Source organism: Schistocerca piceifrons, chromosome 8 (genome assembly GCF_021461385.2).
Source record: "Schistocerca piceifrons isolate TAMUIC-IGC-003096 chromosome 8, iqSchPice1.1, whole genome shotgun sequence".
NCBI classification, from domain to species: domain Eukaryota; kingdom Metazoa; phylum Arthropoda; class Insecta; order Orthoptera; family Acrididae; genus Schistocerca; species Schistocerca piceifrons.
In genome coordinates this window covers 122,389,568-122,413,220 of record NC_060145.1, presented here as the reverse complement: position 1 = coordinate 122,413,220, position 23,653 = coordinate 122,389,568, and the positions used below count along the sequence as shown (strand labels likewise).

Sequence of the window (23,653 nt, the reverse complement as noted above, 5' to 3'; positions counted from 1 at the left end):
GGACTTAACATCTATGATCATCAGTCCCCTAGAACTTAGAACTACTTAAACCTAACTAACCTAAGGACAGCACACAACACCCAGCCATCACGAGGCAGAGAAAATCCCTGACCCCGCCGGGAATCGAACCCGGGAACCCGGGTGAGGGAAGCGAGAACGCTACCACACGACCACGAGATGCGGGCGGTCCGGGACACACACACATAAATATCTGTATACACTTTTATTCATAACTTTGCAATTATTAAAATATTTTAAAACATTTTCCTTCTCGGCTGTATGGTCCGGTAACTTGTTTTCCTCCGAACAACGAATCATACTATTCATTCTTAACATTTCTATTTTTGTGCTCATCTTCCCTAGCAGCCCACAATGCCGCCAATGACTTATATACATTTTGCCGCGCGGAATTAGCCGAGCGGTCTGGGGCGCTACGTCATGGACTGTGCGGCTGGTGCCGGCGGGGGTTCGAGTCCTCCCTCGGGCATGGGTGTGTGTGTGTTAATTTAGGTTCAGTAATGTGTAAGCTTAGGGACTGATGACCTTAGCAGTTAAGTTCCATAGGATTTCACACACATTTGAACTTGTACATTTTGATCATTCTAATAACAACGCTCTTTTGTCTTGTTTTGAACACTTTTCCAGCGGAACAACAACAACAACAACAACAAACACAAAGATATCCAACGACTGGAGCAACAACTGGTAAGGATGTTGTCTATACTGTCCACAGGCGGCACAATATTTCCAGACAGCACAATACATTTGAAAATTTTTTGATGTGCTCAGTATTATTGGGCAGCTTCTCAAGCTCATCCCTACATGTTCAATATCACTGAGACCCGAAAATATTGCGCAACGATATTGACCGTCTACGGGGCACTTCATGAAGGTATTTACACACGAGAAGGAATGCTGCGCTCATTATGTAGCTCTCGTCGCTGAGGGGCAGCAGTAACGACGAGAAAGAGGGAAAGAGGGGAAGCGAATGAGAGGTACGGAGGAAAAGGGAGGGGGGGAGACAGTTAGAGGGACGAGGAGTGTTTGATGTCGTTCTCGTCAGGTTGTTGGCTTGATTTTTTTAATTACTTATGTACAACTCCACTGCTGTCTCTTCCGTTTCTAGAACGCTAAGCGAATACCAAGAATATGAATGTACTCATCTAACATACTGGATATTTGTGACTTTGAATTTAGGAATCTAGAGTGCGCATCTAGGAAACGTGGAAAGTTCCACCATCACGTTATTGTGATGTAATGTTTCCCGGTAAGCTGTTTCTAGAGTTTGAACCTGGTCGAGCGGCGCAACATCAGAAGATGAGATTCACTTTAAGCACCGTGCGACTTGGCATTTGCCGCGGGGGATGATGGCAGTTAATGTAATGGATTTTGCCTATTACACTCTCCCAGAAAGCGTGAATAGTTAAGCCACATAGCGCATGCAGCTAATAATGTATTCCTTTTGGGTAAGCGGTGTGGTGACCAGCAAGTCGAAACGGGTTGAAATACCCTTTGTCCAGCAGTACCACAACTGTCTCCACTTCTGAATATGCACATTAAAAGATCTTAATAGACTATTCAAGAGATTGCCACTCTCACGTACAAGTGAGCATATTCCCATGAATAGCGTCTGCACTACGCCATCGAGTGGAAGGATGTAGTGCTGAACATAGGTTTTGTGTAACCTTGAGCCAACACCATCGTATAACTAGTACAATTCTCTTCCCTTTCTTGTTTCAGTAACATAATATAATGATATTCATTACCAGTTTTATAACTTGTTCTTATGATCTCTTATCAGCTGTTATATACTCTGTATGTTATTTAATCATTAAATGTACCACTTATCACATAAGCACTGATTTGCATAGCATGTTCACCTAAAACAGTAACTGAAAAGTTTAGAGCGCAGACTGATAACGGCTCGCGGTTTAAGACAACGTTCTTAGTTACTACTTGATTTTCAGTATGTGACATCAATTTCAGAAGGTGCCAAAAAACTAGGGAGAAAGGAAGTACCCTATCTACTACCGTATCAGATTTCATCTTTCTGTAAGACAACTTGTTAAAAGTTACGCCGACCCAGCAAGAAAATTGAAACAGAGATTTTTTTCTGGCACATAAAAAAAGACATTTAGCTGTTGCAAACTGAACAGGAAACATGATGGTAGGAAGACATTTAAGTTTCCACCACCGCAAATAAAAAGTAGTGTTATCTTTCTGAAGGCCTACCATTTTAATTTCAGAAAACAGGGAAGAATCGACGACACGATCTAAATGAGCATTAATACTAAATTTATGTTACCACAATTTTTCAGAGAACGACAGATCATATCTTTTTTGACATCGCAGTTATTACAGTCCAAAACCTCCAGTCAGCTTAGCGGGAAAGGGAGTGGAAGCATTTCTTCAGAAATTCAATGCCGTTAAGTGGGTCTGTTCTGAAACATGTGGTTAATATACTAACCAGACTTCAGCTAAGTTTAATTTATAACTAAAAGCGATGAATGTGTTTTCAAAGAATGGGCTCTTTTGCCGGAAAAATTGAAGCCACATTACAATAACGCCATCAGCGGATCAACTTTATTGTTAGCATTTCATGCTTTGAAACATGTGTTATATGATTATATGGTGGTACTACGGTATGTTCATTAAAATTATGAAGTTACTCCGACTGCAGCGCACAGCCGTATACACAGGTGTAACTATTAACAAGTTGTCTTACAGAAAGATGAAATCTGATACGGCAGTAGATCGGGTACTTCCTTTCTCCCTAGTTTTTTGGCACCTTCTGTCCATACAGACGTTCGGGAAAATGTGTTATAGGGACAAGCCCCGGAAATGTCATATTTCCTTGTTAGAAGTCAACCAGGCCTTCGTAGTACATTAATCACACGGAAGAAACTGCGGAACGCACCAGCGTACCGCATGGAACTCTCTTTTCATAAAGGGTTCAAAAGCACTCTATAAGGATTGATACATGCAGCAAGTCACTGCCACAACTTCGGTACAGTATGTTCAATAGACTTAACAGCCACGTACACAAAATTTAATTTTGACTAAATTTAGGTGTTCTAAACACCTTTCCTTATCAATGAGCAATAAATCTGAGTTTTTGCCAACATTTTGGATATAGCAATCTCACTTGTGCAAAGTAACACCATTTGAGAACATATTGTCGTCGATGGCATAATGGGCTATGACCAGGAAGAAAGACAGTTAGAATTAGTCTTGTCAAAGACGTTAGAGATGGAAGACCTAAGTACTAAATGCAACAAATATCGTCAGTTGGCCGAGTCAATACTATGTGCCACTATCTTCTATGATTACAGTCACACTACTGATTTTGGACGTGGTTACGTTATGAATCACTTCGTGTCCAAGTTTTTTGGAAGAGGTGCCACATTCACGTCTGGGGATGAAATTGCGTGAGTAATTTATGAGACATTTTCTCGTGTAGAATATGCGATCTTGATAAAATATCTTAAAATTGAACAGAGAAGAGTCTTGGCCACAACAAAATATTTATTTTTAGCCGAGGCAGCTTTTTATTCGCTTCTGAGTATGTATAACTTCGAAATAGATCATGTAAGTTAAATTATATCAATTGATAACTGAAAGGTCTGTCCTTGTAACTCTGCCAGTAACTGATTGTCGTTTAGAGAAAAAAAAAGGACTGTCGCTTGGAACTGTCTGATTATCTTCTGTTTTGAAACAGGTGACTCTAGACAGGCCGTTAAGTGTATAGTATTGAGCCTTGTGGTATGATCTTTAGCCCTGAGGGGGAGGAGGAGGAATAGGATATTAGTGTTTAACGTCCCGTCGACAACGAGGTCATTAGAGACGGAGCGCAAGCTCGTAGTGGGGAAGGAAAGTGGCCATGACCTTTCTAAGGAACCGTCCCGGCATTTACCTTAAGCGGTTTAGGAAAATCGTGGAAAACTTAAATTGGGATGACTGGACGCGGGTTTGAACCGTCCAGCGCGCTAATCACTGCTCTACCCCACTTGGTCCTTGGCTCCGAAACACGATGTGGTCGACACACTGCCCTAAGGGCAGTAGGGGGTGTTACGACGTCAAGTCAGCGCCGGCACGCCAGTCGGGAACGACAGGGAAGAGAAGGCTGTGAGGAGAAGTCAACCAATCACATGCTGAGCAACCTCCCTTACAGGACGACAAGGCGACAGCAGGGGCCCCTAGGTGAAGAGCACATACGTGCCTCGCACGACTTCGATAGCAGTGTCAACCTCAGCCACTTCCTCAGCAATCTGTATGTAGCACAGACTTCTGTTTGCCTATTCTGAAGAAGACTTATGATTTTGCATGTCGCCCCTTGCTTGCGACACATCCATCAAAGTTTAGTATTGTATTGTTTTGTTGATATTAAAAACTCATTAGTACGAGTTGTTTGATTGTTTGTCTAGCGAACCGAATAGGCAGGATTCCTAGACACAACAACATTGGCGACGAGTTGAATGCATACCATAGCGACAACCTGTTAACGTTCAAACACCGAGCCGTCAGCTGCCACAGATTCTGTTCTGTCATGGGCTTTTGTGTTTTGCTGCCTCCTTAATTCTACTTTGTCTTTTCTTTGCAGAGGTGTGTTTACATGTTTTAACAGTGTCTCTCATAGTGTTTCTTCTATTCAGAGTTTTCAGGTGGGCGTTGCAGAAATTTTCTTTGTTTGTGTGCTTTTTTTTTTTGCTTGCATTGTCTGTTTATTGCATTTGCCTATTCCAAAATGAGCAACCCACCTCCCCCACCCCCTGCTCAGGCGCCTCAGCTGCAAACGATAGAGGCAATGCAAATTATACAAATGTTTCAGTTTCAGACGCAGCAGATCGCAACCCTTCTCAATGCGGTACAGCAGTTACTCGCAAACCAACGCTGCACTACATGCAACAACTGTAGCTCCGAGTGCCATACCGCCTTTTCGCCAGTTTAACAAAAAAGAAGAGGAATGGCTCGAGTGGTTGCAACAGTGTGAAGCTCACACCAAAATATCAGGTACTGTGAAACTACGGGGTGTTCAAAAAGTCTCTCCGCAGTGCCGTATGATTGTTAGCCGCGCGTGCCGTATGCCGCAGTGAATATACCGAAATGAAACTCAATGAAATACAAGTTATTAATTTATTGAATATTCATTTTTACTTGCAAATTTTCACATTAAATGTGGAAGGTATCCCCCCCCCCCCCCCTGTTGTTGAATACACAATTCAATTCGTCTAACCATGTTTCCAAACACAAGCTGTAACATTTCTTCTGCAACACAAGCAGCGAAAGTGGATAGTGCAGTTTTCAATTCAGCGATGGGTTTTGGACCGCTTTTATAGACAGTTGATTTCCCTGCACCCCAGAAGAAAAAGTCAGGTGGTGTTAGGTCAGGCGATCGTGGAGGCCAAAGTCCCAGTGAAATTATGCGATCACGAAAAACATCAGCAAGCAGTGACATTGAAGCGCGAGCTGCATGCGCGGTTGCACCATCTTTTTGAAAATAACGTTTCAGTATTTCACTTAACACAAGTTTTCCTATGAATGGGTACAGAATATCACTGCAGTATCGTTGTGCGTTTATTGTTTCGTTGAAAAATATGGGACCAACAATCAGACGTCTAGAAAATGCAATCCAAACTCCTATTTTCACAGAATGAAGTGGTTCCTCATGAATACAGAATGGATTTGCAGTACTCCACATACTAGAATTTTGCGAGTTCATAAATGAAACCACGCTTCATCAGCGAAAAATGTTTCATTAAGAATATCCCTTCCATTTTGTCGAACGAAATTTTTGAACCGATGACAATAATGCAGTCTCTTGCCGTGATCAGTATTTTTCAGTTCTTGCACAACTCTCACTTTGTATGGGAAAAGCTCTAATTTTCTCCTTATACCTGTGTGGGCCGTTCCGACACTAACATCGATTTCCTGGGCGAGTTTTCTTACTGACTCGTTCGGACTCATGGACATTTTATCGGAAATATCGAGTAGTTCATCCTCAGAGAAAACGCTAGGACGACCACTTCTCGGTGCATCTGTCACTGAATCTGTACTTCTAAATTTGTTAATCAGATCTCGCACAGTACCGCGATGTGGGAGTGCTGTCTCCGGAAAACTGAATTAAATGTTTGACGAACTGAAACTGTGTATACCGCGAGCTGTGAACACTTGTTCGACTAAAAACACACGTTCTTCAATGGTTGGCATTTTAATAGTGACAAAAACGAAACAAACAAAGGAACTAAACTTAAACGTTCACATCAACACGTAATGACACACACCAACGATATTACTGTCGCTGGCTGAAAGTTGGGAGGGTCCACTTGAAGGGAGGTAACCTAGGCAGACGAACAATCATACGGCACGCGCGGCTTACAATAATACGGCACTGCGGAGAGTCTTTTTGAACACCCCGTACATTACTTTCTGTCAACGGTAGGAAGTGCAGTTTTTTGCGTAATTCAGAAATTGTTTCCTAACGCCACTCTGAGTGAACTTTCCTATGATCAGGTTGTAGGTTCTCTAACTACCTATTATGACCAACAAGTGAATGTGGTTGCGGCTAGGAAACAATTATTTCGTTGCAAGAAAAGGTCAGAACAGACTTATCGCGAGTGGGTAAAAGATTTACAGGGTATGACGAGGAAATGTAAATTCAGATGTGGTGCTTTGTATTCACGTGTTATGTTGCGTGGTGCGATCGTGTACAATGTAACTGATATCAAACTTAGAGTACAGATTTGGAAACAGTCAGATCCATCAATTCATCACAAAGTGCAACTTCTAGATCAGTATGATTCGGGTGCCATAGCGGCTAATTTGAGCAGCCACCAATTTTGTTGGGGTGAGTCGTCCGTTGCTCACGGCCAGCCCAGTAGGTAACAATAGCATCAGTGCGCCAAGACACGTAAACAGTTCTCTAAACAGGTGGCTACGTCAGTGAACAGAATTAAGTCATGCCCTCGGTGCTATTCAAGGCACAAACGCCAAGATTGCCCATCCATACAAGTAGCTTATGGCAAGAAAGGTCACGCACAATCCGTATGTTTGCAACGGAACAAACAGAAGAATCGTGCCCACTCACAAAAATCTCGTCACAAGGCCCATGTAATCAATGCAGTGTATTCGAAGCCTGCTGCAGGCACTAGCAAAACTCGCCAGCAGGCAGTTTCTTCAGTGCTACACCAGTCCAACAAACTTTTTGTTTTTTTGCATGTTAGTGGAAAACGTGTGAAATTTCATTTGAACACGGGTGCCTCTGTTACATTGCTGAATCGTAACACATACGAACCGTTACGCTCCCCACACTTGTCTAAAACTAGCACGCGCCTGACTGCTTATAATAGACAAGATATTCCTGTTCTGGGAAAACGTACTTTGCCTGCCGTGTATCGCCCGCATGCACGACTTATGACTTTCACTTTGCTGCAATCACGTGATTGTGAGAACATATTTGATCTTGATTCGTTTGATTTGTTTGACTTTCAAATTCAGGACAATGTATTGTCACTGACTGCATTCAGTGCCAACGACAGTGTAGCTTGCTTGTTGGAAGAATTCCCTGAACTCTTTTCTGAAGATTTAGGCAAGACTAACAATTTTGTAGCACGTGTTACTATGAAAGACATTATTCAGCAGAAATTTTGCCGGGTCAAAACTGTTCCCATTGCGTTACGCGACAAAGTGGCTTCTGAACTTAAATAATTGGAAGATAGCGGAGCTATTGCGCCAATACAAGCTAGTCAATGGGCAAATCCACTGGTTTTGCTCCTCAAACCTTCAGGTCACATTGGTTTCTGTGTTGACTTTAAGTCTATAGCTGACTCGTAGACTGAGATTGATACTTATCCGTTGCCACGCACAGAGGATCTCACCGACAGATTACGCGCTAGTCGCTACTTTTCAAAAATTGATTTGCGCGACGCATATCTTCAAATAACACTAGATGAAGAATCTCAAACCGTGTGTTGTGAACACTCATTTTGGATTGTTTAAATATTTGCTTTTGCTCTTTGGCAGTGCTTCCTCACCCGCTTTTTCAACGGTATTTGGAACAGCTGACCGCTCAAGTGCCAAACTGTTCAAACTATTTGGACGATATTGGCGTAACAGGTCGTAAACATGAAGAACACATTGCAAATTTGCATGTTCGTTTTGTGTGTTACCTGATGCAGCACTCAAGTTAGACTGGACAAGTGTGATTTTTTAAAACCTGAGTTGCGGTATCTTGGTCATGTCATAAACAGTCAAGGTGTACATCCTCTTCAGTCACATTTGTTAGCCATACGTGACCTGCCAGTTCCTCTTAATGTCACAGAATTGCAATCAGTCTTAGGGAAAATGAACTATTATATTCAGTTCATAGCGAATTTTGCACAAATCGCAGCTCCATTGCGTCGCAAGAACGACCCCTTTGTTTGGACAGATGAGCGCTAAGAAGCTTCACAAAAACTTAGACGCAATGCTCAGTGATCGATACTTGGTTCACTTTAATCCTGGCAAACCAGTTGTGTTGTAAGTTGACGCTTCCTCTTACGGAGTCGATGCAGTGCTTTCGCACAGATTTGGCAATAAAGACAGGCCTATTGCTTTCGCTTCAAAAGTATCGTCCAAAAGTCAGTGTAACTATTCACTTATGAAATTTGTTATTAACAGTCCGAACGAATTCAAAAGTACTAGCAGTGTACATGGCTACTGTGGTGTCATCGCCAGACACCACACTTGCTTGGTGGTAGCCTTTAAATCGGCCGCGGTCCGTTAGTATACGTCGAACCCGCGTGTCGCCACTATCAGTGATTGCAGACCGAGCGCCGCCACACGGCAGGTCTAGTCTAGAGAGACTCCCTAGCACTCGCCCCAGTTGGACAGCCGACTTTGCTAGCGATGGTTCACTGCCTACATACGCTCTCATTTGCAGAGACGATAGTTTAGCATAGCCTTCAGTTACGTCATTTGCTACGACCTAGCAAGGCGCCATATTCAGTAATTAAAATGAATTCTGAACAGACAATATTGTGAATCATGTACCGTCAAGAGCAACGTTCATCATTAATGGATTAAAGTTAAGCATCAAACTAATTACGTCCACTTTCTGAATTATAATTCCTTGTCATGTTCCAGACCTCACGTCAGCATAGTTCTTCCCTCCTCACGCCAGCCTGCGTGAGCTAAAACGCGTGCGTTTCGGCCTCCACTAATAACACTGTGTTGGCTCTTCTGCCAACACAACAGCTACAACACTAGAAGAAAGGATGATCTTCACTACTCAAGGTTAAATCTAACTTTGGCTCAGAAGGGGGTAAATTATGCTGCCACAAAACTCGTTGGTCACTTACCTGATAGCATCAAAAGTCTGACAGATAGCCATATAGCATTTAAAAGGAAATTAAAAGAATTTATTAATGGCAACTCCTTCTACTCATTAGAGGAATTTTTGGATATAGTAAGTGGGTAATTTCCAAAACTGCCACAAAAAAATTAAAAATATTATGTGTCATGTAATATTTTGTGTAATGTAATACCTTGTATAGACACCTTTTATTAACCTGACACGTTCTACATCATTACGAAGTGTCGTATTCATCATCTATGGAACATGTACTAATCTAATCTAATCTCATCTCTAATCAAAAACAGGAAGTGGCGTTGGCTATTGTGTATGGTGTCACCAAATTCCACCACTATTTATATGGCAGAAAATTCTACTTGGTAACGGATCACAAGCCATTGCACTCCTTGTTTCATGCGATGAAGCTTGTTCCTGTACGAACTGCCCGAAAATTGCAAAGATGGGCTTTTGTCTCAATACCAGTACGAGATTGTGTATCTTCCGACAGCTCAACATGGAAATGCGGACGCACTTTCACGTCTTCCTATTGGCCCTCATACAGACTTCGAAGCTTCTGCTGCGTCTTGTTGTCACACCGATGCTCAGGATTCTGAATTGCTTGAATCTTTTCCTCTGAACTATAGGAAAATTGCACAGGCCACGGAAGCTGATTCAGATTTGAACATTTTGATAAAATACATTCGCACGTGTTGGCCTCGCTCATTGCATAGCATAAGGAACTCCAGTGCGCCGATACTTTGCACGTCGGCAAAGCTTCGCTGTACAGCAAGGTTGTGATTCTTGCTCAAAATGACAGTGGACAGTCACGTGTATTGACCCCCATAGCTATTCAAAAAGAAGTGTTGCAGCTACTTCACCAAGGACACTGGGGGATTGTTCGTACGAAACTGACTCTGTACTTGACAGGGTATGGACACCCAAATAGAACAGATGCCGTCACAATGTCACGCATGTGCGGAAAATCAGTCTGCTCCGCCAGAAAAATTCTCTGCTTGATCTCAGTAACAATCAGCATGGTAACGTGTGGACATACTTTGCGGGTCCTTTTCTAATATTCGTTGCCCATTATGGAGCAGGACTTATTACATTCGACGCCATATTGGGCGACCTGCGCGCCGGATGGGGATGAAATGATGATGAAGACAATACAACACCCAGTCCCTGAGCGGACGGAACCGCGGGACTGCTACGGTCGCAGGTTCGAATCCTGCCTCGGGCATGGGTGTGTGTGATGTCCTTAGGTTAGTTAGGTTTAAGTAGTTCTAAGTTCTAGGGGACTTATGACCTAAGATGTTGAGTCCCATAGTGCTCAGAGCCATTTGAACCATTTGAACCCTGAGTGGAGAAAATTCCCGACACAGCCGGGAATCGAATCCGGGCCCCTAGGACGGCAATCCGTCACACTGACCAATTAGCTATCGGGGCAGACTACAAAACTCATTAATACGAGTTGTTTGATTGTTTGTCTAGGGAACCGAGTAGGTAGGATTCCTAGACACTTCTAGGGGTATCCACTCCCACAGTATTTTTAAACAAATAATGAATCATGTATATGTCAGATGTGGTTGAAATTTCTCTTGATATTCCTGATTTAAGATTTTAAGTTGAACCTTTTTACTCTGAAGCCTCTGCTGTAGGGATGCTAGGGGTATGACAGCAACAGTAAATTTTTCCAAACAGCAAATGATATGTGTAGCTGCCGGCCGAGGTGGCCGAGCGGTTGTAGGCGCTACAATCTGGAACCGCGCGACCGTTACGGTCGCAGGTTAGAATCCTGCCTCGGGCATGGACGTGTGTGATGTCCTTAGGTCAGTTAGGTTTAAGTAGTTCTAAGTTCTAGGGGACTGATGACCTCAGAAGTTGTCCCATACTGCTCAGAGCCATTTTTTGATATGTGTAGCTAATTTTGGCAGAAATTCCTTCAGGCGTTCCAGAGATAAGTTGGTATGTCACTGTCTTTGCAGTCTCCTCCCACCCATTACTCTAGGAGTGGAACGTCACACGTGACCGCCAACAACAAGTGTAGACCCCGAAAACTGTGGAATCGATACTAGTGTCGTTCTGTATCTAATTATTTTACGTATGAAGTTTTCTCACACCCAACCCACCTCTACAGGTTATGCTATGTTACACCCACAATATTGTTATACAAATAATGAGTGATTTGTACACAAAATGTAACTGAGTTTGCTCCAGCAGTTCCTCTTAAACTTCTTCGCCACGCTGTTTCCACACCCACGCCTAATGGTGGTACGATGTGAGCACAACTCAGCAAGGTTTCAATGTGATCTGATGAATTTAATAGGAACGCATAGAAGTCGAAGAAACAATTATTCATATTAATTAATTAGATATGAGCGAATGTTCCATGGGTTGGAATGGGGGGTGGGGATCGGCGGTGCGGGGTGGGAGGGTATTTCGTCCCGCCTTTCACTCACGAACAGTAAACGCTGCATAATGGTTATGCAACGGCGGCATTTGATGGCCAACGGTTACATCATCTTCAGCAAAAGCTATATCACAAAAAACGTAACAGGGGACATGAGCAATTAGAATGAAATAAAATTTTTGTACTATAACTTTCACTTTTTCCTGTATGTGGAACTACGTCTCAGGATCCGTGTAAGACTACCGGTTCTTCCTCGTCGATTGCTGCGTTGCCTGGTTCACTTCACAGAGGATTATAATACGCCGGCTCTGAGACTATCATTCGTAACTAACAAGGGAACCTCCCCATCGTACCCCACCCCTCAGATTTAGTTATAAGTTGGCACAGTGGATAGGCCTTGAAAAACTGAACACAGATCAATCGAGAAAACAGGAAGAAGTTGTGTGGAGCTATGAAAAAAATAAGCAAAACATACAAACTGAGTAGTCTATGCGCATCATAGACAATATGAAGGATAATATGCGTGCAGGAGCGTCGTGGTCCCGTGGTTAGCGTGAGCAGCTACGGAACGAGAGGTCCTTGGTTCACATCTTCTTGCGGGTGATAATTTTAATTTTTTTATTTTCAGACGATTATTATCTGTCCGTCCGTCCGATGCGAGGTAACTGTGCCGTAGTATGGTGACGCTACACCTAAACAAACATCGAAACACACGACGGTCTACACACGCAAAAATTTGAAAACGTTAAAAACATATGTTTTGACAGAGCGCAGGGAAAACTGTGCGACTATGAAACTGTTGCATTCATTTTTTGCAGTTTATGTGACAAACTCTTATGTCTTCATCACTTTTTTAGGAGTGATCATCACATCCACAAGAAAACCTAAATCGGGCAAGGTAGAAGAATCTTTTTACCCATTCGCCAAGTGTACAAGTTAGGTGGGTGGACAACATATTCCTGTCATGTGACGCACATGCCGTCACCAGTGTCGTATAGAATATATCAGATGTGTTTTTCTGTGGAGGAATCGGTTGACCTATGACCTTGCGATCAAATGTTTTCGGTTCCCATTGGAGAGGCACGTCCTTTCGTCTACGGTTTTGCGGTGCGGTCGCAAAACACAGACACTAAATTTATTACAGTGAACAGAGACGTCAATGAACGAACGGACAGAGCATAACTTTGCGAAAATAAAGAAAGTAAACTTCTCACTCGAGGGAAGAGTTGAACCAAGGACCTCTCGTTCCGTAGCTGCTCACGCTAACCACGGGACCACGGCGCTCCTGAACTCACACTATCCTTCATGTTGCCTATCTTGCACATGGACTACTCAGTTTGTATATTTTGCTTATTTTTTTCATAGTTCCACACAACTTCTTCCTGTTTTCGCGATTGATCTGTGTTCAGTTTTTCAAGGCCTATCCACTGTGCCGACTTATAACTAAATCTGAGGGGGGTGCGATAGGGAGGTTCCCTTGTAAGCACTGGGGTGATCGCGCTAGACAACCTGTTGATCACTGCCAAAACATCGCACTCTCGGTCTGACGTATCCCATCGACACTATGCAGAGCCCGCGGCCGTGCTGCTGGTGCGCTTCTTTTCCGCTGCTGAGTGGACGCTGGCAGGCGGGAAGCGACGGGCGACGCGCACGTACCTGTGTGTGTCCCGCCATGGTAGGCCCGTGTGGACAGCCGCGGTTCCTGCACAACACTGCAAGCGCGACTGCGGCGCGGTTGCCCCCTCCTGGCGGCCGCGGCGCGAAGTAGCCTGGACGCCGTGCTTCCTCAACCTGAACCCGTCCCGGTGGCCGTCCTTCAGAGCGCGGCCGCTACTTTGCGCTGCTGCGAGGTTCTGGGAAAACCGGAGAGCTGAGGGCCGCTACTGGCGATCTCAAACATGTTGGGCACCACAGAAGGCGTTCTACATCTACATTTATACCCCACAAGCCACCCAACAGTGTGCGGCGGAGGGCACTTTACGTGCCACTGTCATTACCTCCCTTTCCTGTTCCAGTCGCGTATGGTTCGCGGGAAGAACGGCTGCCGGAAAGCCTCCGCGCGCGCTCGAATCTTTCTAATTTTACATTCATGACCTCCTTGGGAGGTATAAGTAGGGGGAAGCAATACAGGGTGTAACAAAAAGGTACGGCCAAACTTTCAGGAAACATTCCTCACACACAAATAAAGAAAAGATGTTATGTGGATATGTGTCCGGAAACGCTTAATTTCCATGTTAGAGCTCATTTTAGTTTCCTCAGTATGTACTATACTTCCTCGATTCACCACCAGTTGGCCCAATTGAAGGAAGGTAATGTTGACTTCGGTGCTTGTGTTGACATGCGACTCATTGCTCTACAGTACTAGCATCAAGCACATCAGTACGTAGCATCAACAGGTTAGTGTTCATCACGAACGTGGTTTTGCGGTCAGAGCGATGTTTACAAATGCGGAGTTGGCAGATGCCCATTTGATGTATGGATTAGCACGGGGCAATAGCCGTGGCGCGGTACGTTTGTATCGGGACAGATTTCCAGAACGAAGGTGTCCCGACAGGAAGACGTTCGAAGCAATTGAACGGCGTCTTAGGGAGCACGGAACATTAAAGCCTATGGCTCGCGACTGGGGAAGACCTAGAACGACGAGGACACCTGCAGTGGACGAGGCAATTCTTCGTGCGGTTGACGATAACCCTAATGTCAGCGTCAGAGAAGTTGCTGCTGTACAAGGCAACGTTGACCGCGTCACTGTATGGAGAGCGCTACGGGAGAACCAGTTGTTTCCGTACCATGTACAGCGTGTGCAGGCACTATCAGCAGCTGAATGGCCTCCACGGGTACACTTCTGCGAATGGTTAATCCAACAATGTGTCAATCCTCATTTCAGTGCAAATGTTCTCTTTACGGATGAGGCTTCATTCCAACGTGATCAAATCGTAAATTTTGACAATCAACATGTGTTGGCTGACGAGAATCCGCATGCAATTGTGCAATCACGTCATCAACACAGATTTTCTGTGAACGTTTGGGCAGGCATTGTTGGTGATGTCTTGATTGGGCCCCATGTTCTTCCACCTACGCACAATGGAGCACGTTATCATGATTTCATACGGGATACTCTACCTGTGCTGCTAGAACATGTGCCTTTACAAGTACGACACAACATGTGGTTCATGCACGATGGAGCTCCTGCACATATCAGTCGAAGTGTTCGTACGCTTCTCAACAACAGATTCGGTGACCGATGGATTGGTAGAGGCGGACCAATCCATGGCCTCCACGCTCTCATGACCTCAACCCTTTTGACTTTCATTTATGGGGGCATTTGAAAGCTCTTGTCTACGCAACCACGGTACCAAATGTAGAGACTCTTCGTGATCGTATTGTGGACGGCTGTGATACAATACGCCATTCTCCAGGGCTGCATCAGCGCATCAGGGATTCCATACGACGGAGGGTGGATGATGTATACTCGCTAACGGAGGACATTTTGAACATTTCCTGTAACAAAGTGTTTGAAGTCACGCTGGTACGTTCTGTTGCTGTGTGTTTCCATTCCATGATTAATGTGATTTGAAGAGAAGTAATAAAATGAGCTCTAACATGGAAAGTAAGCGTTTCCGGACACATGTCCACATAACATATTTTCTTTCTTTGTGTGTGAGGAATGTTTCCTGAAAGTTTGGCCGTACCTTTTTGTAACACCCTGTATATTCAATACCTCATCCAGAAACTCACCCTCTCGAAACCTGGACAGCAAGCTACACCGCGATGCAGAGCGCCTGTCTTGCAGAGTCTGCTACTTGAGTTTGCTAAACATCTCCGTAACACAATCACGCTTACCAAATAACCCTGTGACGATTCTCTATCTCCTCCGTCAACCCGACCTGGTACGGATCCCACACTGATGAGCAATACTCAAGTATAGGTCGAACGAGTGTTTTGTAAGCCACCTCCTTTGTTGATGGGCTACATTTTCTAAGAGCTCTCCCAATGAATCTCAACCTGGGACGCGCCTTACCAACAATTAATTTTATGTGATCATTCCACTTCAAATCGTTCCGCACCCATACTCCCAGATATTTTACAGAAGTAACTGCTACCAGTGTTTGTTCCGCTATCTTATAATCATAAAATAAAGGATCCTTCTTTCTATGTATTCACAATACATTACATTTGTCTATGTTAAGGGTCAGTTGCCACTCCCTGCACCAACTGCCTATCCGTTGCATATCTTCCTGCATTTCGCTGCAATTTTCTAATGCTGCAACTTCTCTGTATACTACAGCATCATCCGCGAAAATCCGCACGGAACTTCCGACACTATCTACTAGGTCCTTTATATATATTGTGAAAAGCAATGGTCCCATAACACTCCCCTGTGGCACGCCAGAGGTTACTTTAACGTCTGTAGACGTCTCTCCATTGAGAACAACATACTGTGTTCTGTTTGCTAAAAACTCTTCAATCCAGCCACGCTGCCGGTCTGATATTCCGTAGGTTCTTACTTTGTTTATCAGGCGACAATGCGGAATTGTATCGAACGCCTTTCGGAAGTCAAGGAAAATGGCATCTACCTGGGAGCCTGTATCTAATATTTTCTGGGTCTCATGAACAAATAAAGCGAGTTGGGTCTCACGCGATCGCTGTTTCCGGAATCCATGTTGATTTCTACAGAGTAGATTCTGGGTTTCCAGAAACGACATGATGTTGTTGTTGTTGTGGTCTTCAGTTCAAATGGTTCAAATGGCTCTGAGCACTATGGGACTTAACATCTGTGGTCATCAGTCCCCTAGAACTTAGAACTACTTAAACCTAACTAACCTAAGGGCATCACACACATCCATGCCCGAGACAGGATTAGGTCCTAGACCTATGGTGACTAGTCAAATGCTGCCTACAAGGCAGTAATAGAGTGTGATCGCGCGGTATGTGAACAGCTTGTTTCCAATCCCTCCAGCAGTTATTGACAATAGATGTAGTAATGAGACTACTCCCTATTTATTAAAGTTCGTCGTCCTGTGGCCTCATCAGACTCAATGGAACCAATTCTGGACCTCCATAACTCAAAACAATCCGAGGAGGCATTGGGAATCGAACTCAGGTGGTTCCACACAAAAGGCAGCGACACTAATAATTCAAATAGGGCCACATTTGACTTCACCAGGCTGAGCGGACCCCATCTGAAGCTCACTACCTTAGAGAAATCTGCGGAGGTACCGAGAATTGAACTCTGGTCCTTCTGCACCAAAGCCACTGACACTAAACGTTCAGTTACTGAGGTGATTTAAACAATTTTACAGAATAGAATGAGGAGAACTTCTGTAAAGGTATAAGGTAGGAGACGAGGTACCGGCAGAATTACAGCTACGAGGAGGGGCGTGAGTCGTGCTTGGGTAGCTCAGTTGGTAGAGCACTTGCCCGCGAAAGGCAAAGGTCCCGAGTTCGAGTCTCGGTCCGGCATACAGTTTTAATCTGCCAGTAAGTTTCATATCACCGCACACTCCGATGCAGAGTGAGAATCTCATTCTGGAAACATCCCCCAGGCTGTGGCTAAGCCATGTCTCCGCAATATCCTTTCTTTCAGGAGTGCTAGTTCTGCAAGTTTCGCAGGGGAGCTTCTTTAAAGTTTTGAAGGTAGGAGAAGAGTGGCTGAAGTAAAGCTGTGAGGACGGGGCATGAGTCGTGCTTTGATAGCTCAGTTGGTAGAGCAATTGATGAAGAGGTTCTGAATTCAAATGGGGAGAAATGAAATTGATGGCACAACTTCACTAACAGAAGAACTTGGTTGCTAAGACATATCCTAGACATCAAGGAATAGTCAGTTTGTCAATGGAAGGAAGTGTGTGTGTGTGGGGGGGGGGGGGGAGGATTTTACAGGCAGATCAAGGGTTAAGTATGTTGTTGTTGTGGTCTTGAGTCCTGAGACTGGTTTGATGCAGCTCTCCATGCTACCCTATCCTGGGCAAGCTTCTTCATCTCCCAGTACTTACTGCAATCCACATCCTTCTGAATGTGTTTAGTGTATTCATCTCTTGGTCTCCCTCTACAATTTTTAGGCTCCACGCTGCCCTCCAATGCTAAATTTGTGATCCCTTGATGCCTCAGAACAGTATACAGTTTAAGTATATACTGTCAGAAGCTCCAAACGAGGCTATATTGCGGTAATCATGCAAAGATGAAGAGACTTGCACAGGATAGACTAGTATAGATAGTCTTATCAAACCAGAGTTGTTTCTGGAGATCATCGTAATCATCAACGCAAACTGACATGGATGAAAATATAAAGTAGAAGGTGTAAAACTGGGCACAAGCGTAAATATGGGCAACCATCCCAAAAGGGGTTTGGGAACTGCTGCAGAGCGGAGGTCAGGACTCTAAACGGTAGCAACTTGAAAACTCCTTTGAAGTAGCCTGAACGCAAAATCGGCTATTGCGCGAACTGGTGTTTGTTCTAAACCTCTGGCAGGTATGTGAAAACGCTTTCTTTTCGTGTCCTTATCGTTAGTTTAAAGTAATTTTACAGTGATATCCGGAAAGCAGACTCGTAAACACTGCTTTTGGAAACACGTCTTCAGTTAAAAAAATGGTTCAAATGGCTCTGAGCACTATGGGACTTAACTTCTGAGGTCATCAGTCCCCTAGAACTTAGATCTACTTAAACCTAACTAACCTAAGGACATCACACACATCCATGCCCGAGGCAGGATTCGAACCTGCGACCGTAGCGATCGCGCGGTTCCAGACTGTAGCGCCTAGAACCGCTCGGCCACTGCGGCCGGCCCGTCTTCAGTTACCCACATCTTTATGTTACATGTGATGTGGCCCATTTTGCTTAAGTCGGGTTGAGGTAAGTACGCTCCCTCATTTAAACATCGCAATTTTCAAGGGGGGCTTCAAACTCAGTTCCTCTATTCGACATATCTCCCATTCCCAACATTACGAAGAGAACCACCAGACGGGGACGCAAAGCTGCAACCACCAGCCTCATTACTGGACGCTGCACATGAATCAGTTGATCAAGTCACTTGACGAAAGAGCTGTCAAAAGGTCGTTGAGTTTTTACGAGGCTGGAGACTGGCTAGTGGACAGGCTTACGAAAAAAGATAATTCCACCAGCTAAACGAGTCTATGAGTTTGTTTATAAGTAACTTTTCTCCTACCAGTCCCGATTTTCTTTTATTCATACTTTACACGAAGCGTTTCGGGAGATGATTCCCTTTTTTAAGTGTGTATTTCTTTGAACTATCTGATTTTTATGAAATGTTTTCGAGGTGTGAGGTTCTGCTTTGTTTTATTGATTTTACTGCAATATAAAAAAGCGTAATTTTTAGCTGTCTGTTTTTATATGTACTTAGCGGCGAAATTTTACAGAATTTGTACTTACAGTTTTCAACCAAATTTCGCCACTAACTACATATAAAAATCTGTTGCAATAAATCAACGAAACAAAGCAGAACCTCACACCTCGAAAACATTACACAGCAATGGCATAGTACAATGAAATACACACTTGAAAATGGAAATCGTTTCCTAAAATGTGTCTTGTAAAATATATATAAAAGAAAATCGCGACTGGTAGCAGGAAAGTTATTTATAAACAAACCCAATATTTTCACAATCGCAGGCTTTCAAAAAAATAATTGATAATGGACAAAATCAAACGACTCTATGATTGTGCATAATATTCCTGCTACCCTCCTCTTGTGGACAGCGATAACGTGCTGGATATACTGGATATTAACGGTGGGGATACACCAAACTCGGTCGGTGTAATCTGCGCCTTTGGTGATGAAATGTTCTTTCCAGACATTTGCGGGGAAGTCTCAGGTGGATGGGCCATGTGCCAAATGTGGAAGTACTGGGATTGTCCCAGGACAGAAGGAGCCATTTAGGTTTGCGATTTCTGTAAATAATTTTTAATTCGATGTTCATTTGAAGTGCTTAAATAAAAATGCTGCTCTTTGTAGACTAGTCTACTGTTTTGTGATGATTTAACCAGCTTTATTAAAAATGAAAAATAATTTTGTGACCTTTTTAAGTAGAGTTAAAGTATGCACCCGATTTTTTAGTCCTGTTTTACAAATAGAAATAATTACCATCATCACTGTTTGCTTCTTATTATTTATTAAGGTAAAAATCTTGAATTTTTTCCAAACAAAAGTACCTTTAAGTCAAAAACAAAAGAGGGTGTCCATATATATGTCTTTTCCTGTACGACAAAGCTGTCCAAAACGTTACAATAAATATGGGTCGTAAACGATTCGTTAGCGAGATAACTTCGAATGTGTGGTTCGCCTCTTTCTTCAGTATGAAATATTGTCCCAGTTAGTAAAAATGCAATAGAATTGCAAACTTATCGTTTAAACCGTCTAATTGAGCTCAAATTCCATTTGTGCCTCATGGTTCGAGAATGTGGTGCATGCATGATGGGACACCGGCGTATTATGCTGCTGATTTACAGTGGCATGTTAGATCGGTATTACAAACATTCGTCAAATTTCTTTGACAAAGATCTTTGATGTGGCGCTAAAAAGGGGTATTACACTGTCGTCATATTTTTCGTCAAATTTCAGGATGGCTGACAACAACTTGTAGTTATGCGCTGCAATTGCTAGCACCTCAGTTGCATTGTGTGTGTATTTGGAAGAAAAGCTGAGGAAAAAGGGAAACATACTTGGGTGAAGCCATAGGTATTACGTCGAGATAATAAAAAGCATTCAGCAAAATTTGTTACGAGAACTGCAAGTGGAGGAAGTCAGATCTTAATATATACATTACTTACTAATGGATGAGGACGTGTGTCAGTATTTGCTCAGTAAAGTGACTTCTCATATAACAAACAGGATACTCTTTTTCTTGAGAAATGCTATGTGTGCAGAAGACAGACAAACGGTGACACTGCTGTTTCTTGATACAGGAGAGAGCTACTCTAGTTTACAACACAGCACTCGAATATTACATTGCACATTATTCACAACAATTCAAGAAACGTGTGAAGCGATTTATAAAGCACTGAAGTGGGAATATGTGAAGGTAAATATTTAGTACACTACATGGGCAATAAGAACTATTTCTATTTCTGAATAATTTAATTAATGGAATTAGCGTTCCAACAACTACAAAATTAATAAAAAGTACGAAACAGATGAAGCGCTTTGTAACTTCTAACATACGGAAATCAAAAATAGACAAAGTAGACTCGAAAGCTAAGAAAGAATTTGTTTTAGAGCGTAACCACATGCTCTATTCCGGCTTGCTGGAAAACTGCCTGGATATTTACAGATGTACAGGTGGATGGCTGTAGTTGTGATTTTGGACATGAAATAGCCTGCAGTCAATACATTCCACCTGCTCCTCAAGACACTGTTAAAAGTATGCACTGAGCCCCTTGCTCACTCCCCATCTTAGTCGAAACAAGTTTATTAAAAAAAAAAAAAAAAAGGGTCGAAGGAACACATCAACTTTGAAGCCGTCTTTAGAAACACACTACAGAGACGTCAAATAGCTGTAGCGACGCCAGCGCTCCAAGCGGTTACATTTCACATTGCAGTGAACAGATGACGGACGACTTTTATGATTAAATCTACGACGAGGCCGTAGAATTGATCATATTTGTCGACAGGTGAGATACTACACCATCAAATTTCTTACATAAATATTTGGCATATCAACTTTGACAAGAAAATATAATAGTGTAATATCGGCCTAAGCGCCAAAATGGGCGGTCGAGCTGGGCGTGATCCTTGGCCTCCAAGATCGCCTGATCTCTGGATTTTCTGTCTGGAGTCATCTCAAAAGTGTACGTTACTCTCGAGGATAATTGAAGGACAGTTTACAATCTGAAGCAGATCTTTGAGTCCGGGCTCAACAAGAGAATAACATGAAACATCTTTAGAGCAAGGAAAACCAAATTCAAATAGACTGTCGTGTCGTTCGCCACAGAGACCACTCCCAGCACGTCAGTTTGTAATTCATAGGTTGGCACCAGGCATAACTCGTAAGTTGGCACCAGAAATTACGAATACTCAGCAACCGGTGGCCACCAACCGAAGGCTGCTCTACAGACACGCCCTGCGTGCCCGAGCACACAGCGCCACTGTAAAAGTGTATTATAGGCTGCAGCAAGCTATCATCAACCCGTCAGTCTCGTGACAAACGCCCGCGAGTACTGGCATCTCTCTCTCTCTCTCTCTCTCTCCCTCCCCTCTATAGTGTATTACCTACTTGGCTTCGGACCTTGAGACTCTGGATATTGGGCCTGACTGCACTCTCATTGTCTGCTTTCTGCCTTGGAATCCATGTATCGTTACCGGATACAACAACTTTGGCGCTGAAGCTGGTTCTTCGTTTGCCTGTTATATGGTGGACTTGTTACCTTGCTGAGACATCAACACTACAGCGACAAAGGTAGTTTATGGAAATAAATGGTTGTAGCTCTGTCATAAGTTGCATTGAGAAGTAACTTTTGCTATATATTGATGGTGACTACTTTCGGATACATGTGTCCATTTTCAAACCAACCGTATCGTACGTGTGACAAATACAGGCCATAGCCTATGTACAAAAACTGCCGCTACGGTGATGTTGAAAGCAGCATTATGACAGGCTCAACAACAGTAAATACACCACGTTGGACGACCATCGCAGTTCTCTAAAATCCGTCCTACGTGATGTATTTACTGTTGTCGAGTCGGCGTTAATGCTATCACTACAGGGATAATTTTTGTAAACAGGCTATCGTCTGTATTTGTCACACAGGTGTTCGAAAGTAGTCATCATCAAGATATATAAAAAAGATACTTCTCAATGAAAATTATGACGGAGCTACAACCATTTATTTCAATAACAAAAGTTTTTTCTTTTTCTTATATATTCTTGTCTGTGACTTCTAACCGAGTCATTCTATCCAGCTCCAGTGTTTACATTTTGTTACTACTGAGTGTGTACTCTGCCTTAAACCGTGGCCAATGTGCCACAGGAACGGTTTATAAGCCAAGGTATTCAGTTGTAGGCTCAACAAATTCAACAACTTGTGCCGGCGGGTGTGTCCGTGCGGTTCTAGGCGCTTCAATCTGGAACCGCGTGACCGCTACGGTCGCAGGTTCGAATCCTGCCTCGGGCATGGATGTGTGTGATGTCTTTAGGTTAGTTAGGTTTAATTAGTTCTAAGTTCTAGGCGACTGATGACCTCAGAAGTTAAGTTGCATAGTGCTCAGAGCCATTTTTCAACGACTTGTGGTAGCAATGAAGCAACTGATGCAATTGAAACAAGTCTGTCGATGTCAGTAGCTGCACCCCAAACAGCATCACAATATGCACCGCCTGTCTGTTCACCCCAGTTTCGGGCATCCGACGACCAGCAAGAAGACTTGTTTGAATACCACGCTCAACTCAACATCCACTTCACTGCATATCATATTCAAAGTATGGACACAAAACCACCTTTTTGGCAACGGTAGACGTTGCAGTATACGGGGTTGCATGAAAACCTTTTCCCAACCCTTGCCCCGAAATTATAGACTGTTAGGATTTGATTGCTGCGTTAGAGGAGTACTTTGATGAACAGTTGGACGTGACTGCTGCTCGTTACATGGTTTTCAGATTACGAACACACAATCAAACTGATAGACATTGGGCAGCTGATTTACTAAGCTTGACGAGGCAGTTAGAGATCAAGTGGTGTAACACTGCTAAACTAGAAGGACAAAGGCGTAAACACTCTGATAGCAGCTAGTCATCAGGAAATTCTCTGGTGAATTAAGATTGTGTGCTGTGGTGAAGCCTCAAACAGTGATTGACCCATTTCCGACGCCATGGCCTCAAGAAATGATAGATAAGCTAGGAGCAAGTCGCTTCTTCTCACAATAGATTTACGGGATGCAGATTCCATTGGACGAGTGGTCTCCGAAATTTTT

The 23,653-nt window shown here is 43.4% G+C and overlaps 1 protein-coding gene and 1 non-coding gene across 2 annotated transcripts in view; one reads left to right on the top strand and one right to left on the bottom strand.

Annotated features, from left to right (window-relative positions):
• Nucleotides 1–13,532, bottom strand: part of LOC124711377 (serine proteinase stubble-like) — a 368,137-nt gene extending 354,605 nt beyond the window's left edge. The window contains exon 1 of the mRNA XM_047241429.1: nt 13,395–13,532. Coding sequence (XP_047097385.1) covers nt 13,395–13,412 — 18 coding nt within the window. The 5' untranslated portion in view covers nt 13,413–13,532. The remainder of the gene's footprint in view (nt 1–13,394) is intronic.
• Nucleotides 13,533–17,124: 3,592 nt separating this feature from the next.
• Nucleotides 17,125–17,199, top strand: Trnas-cga. The gene has a single exon. It is a non-coding gene; the product is annotated as a tRNA-Ser (tRNA).
• Nucleotides 17,200–23,653: the final 6,454 nt, after the last annotated feature.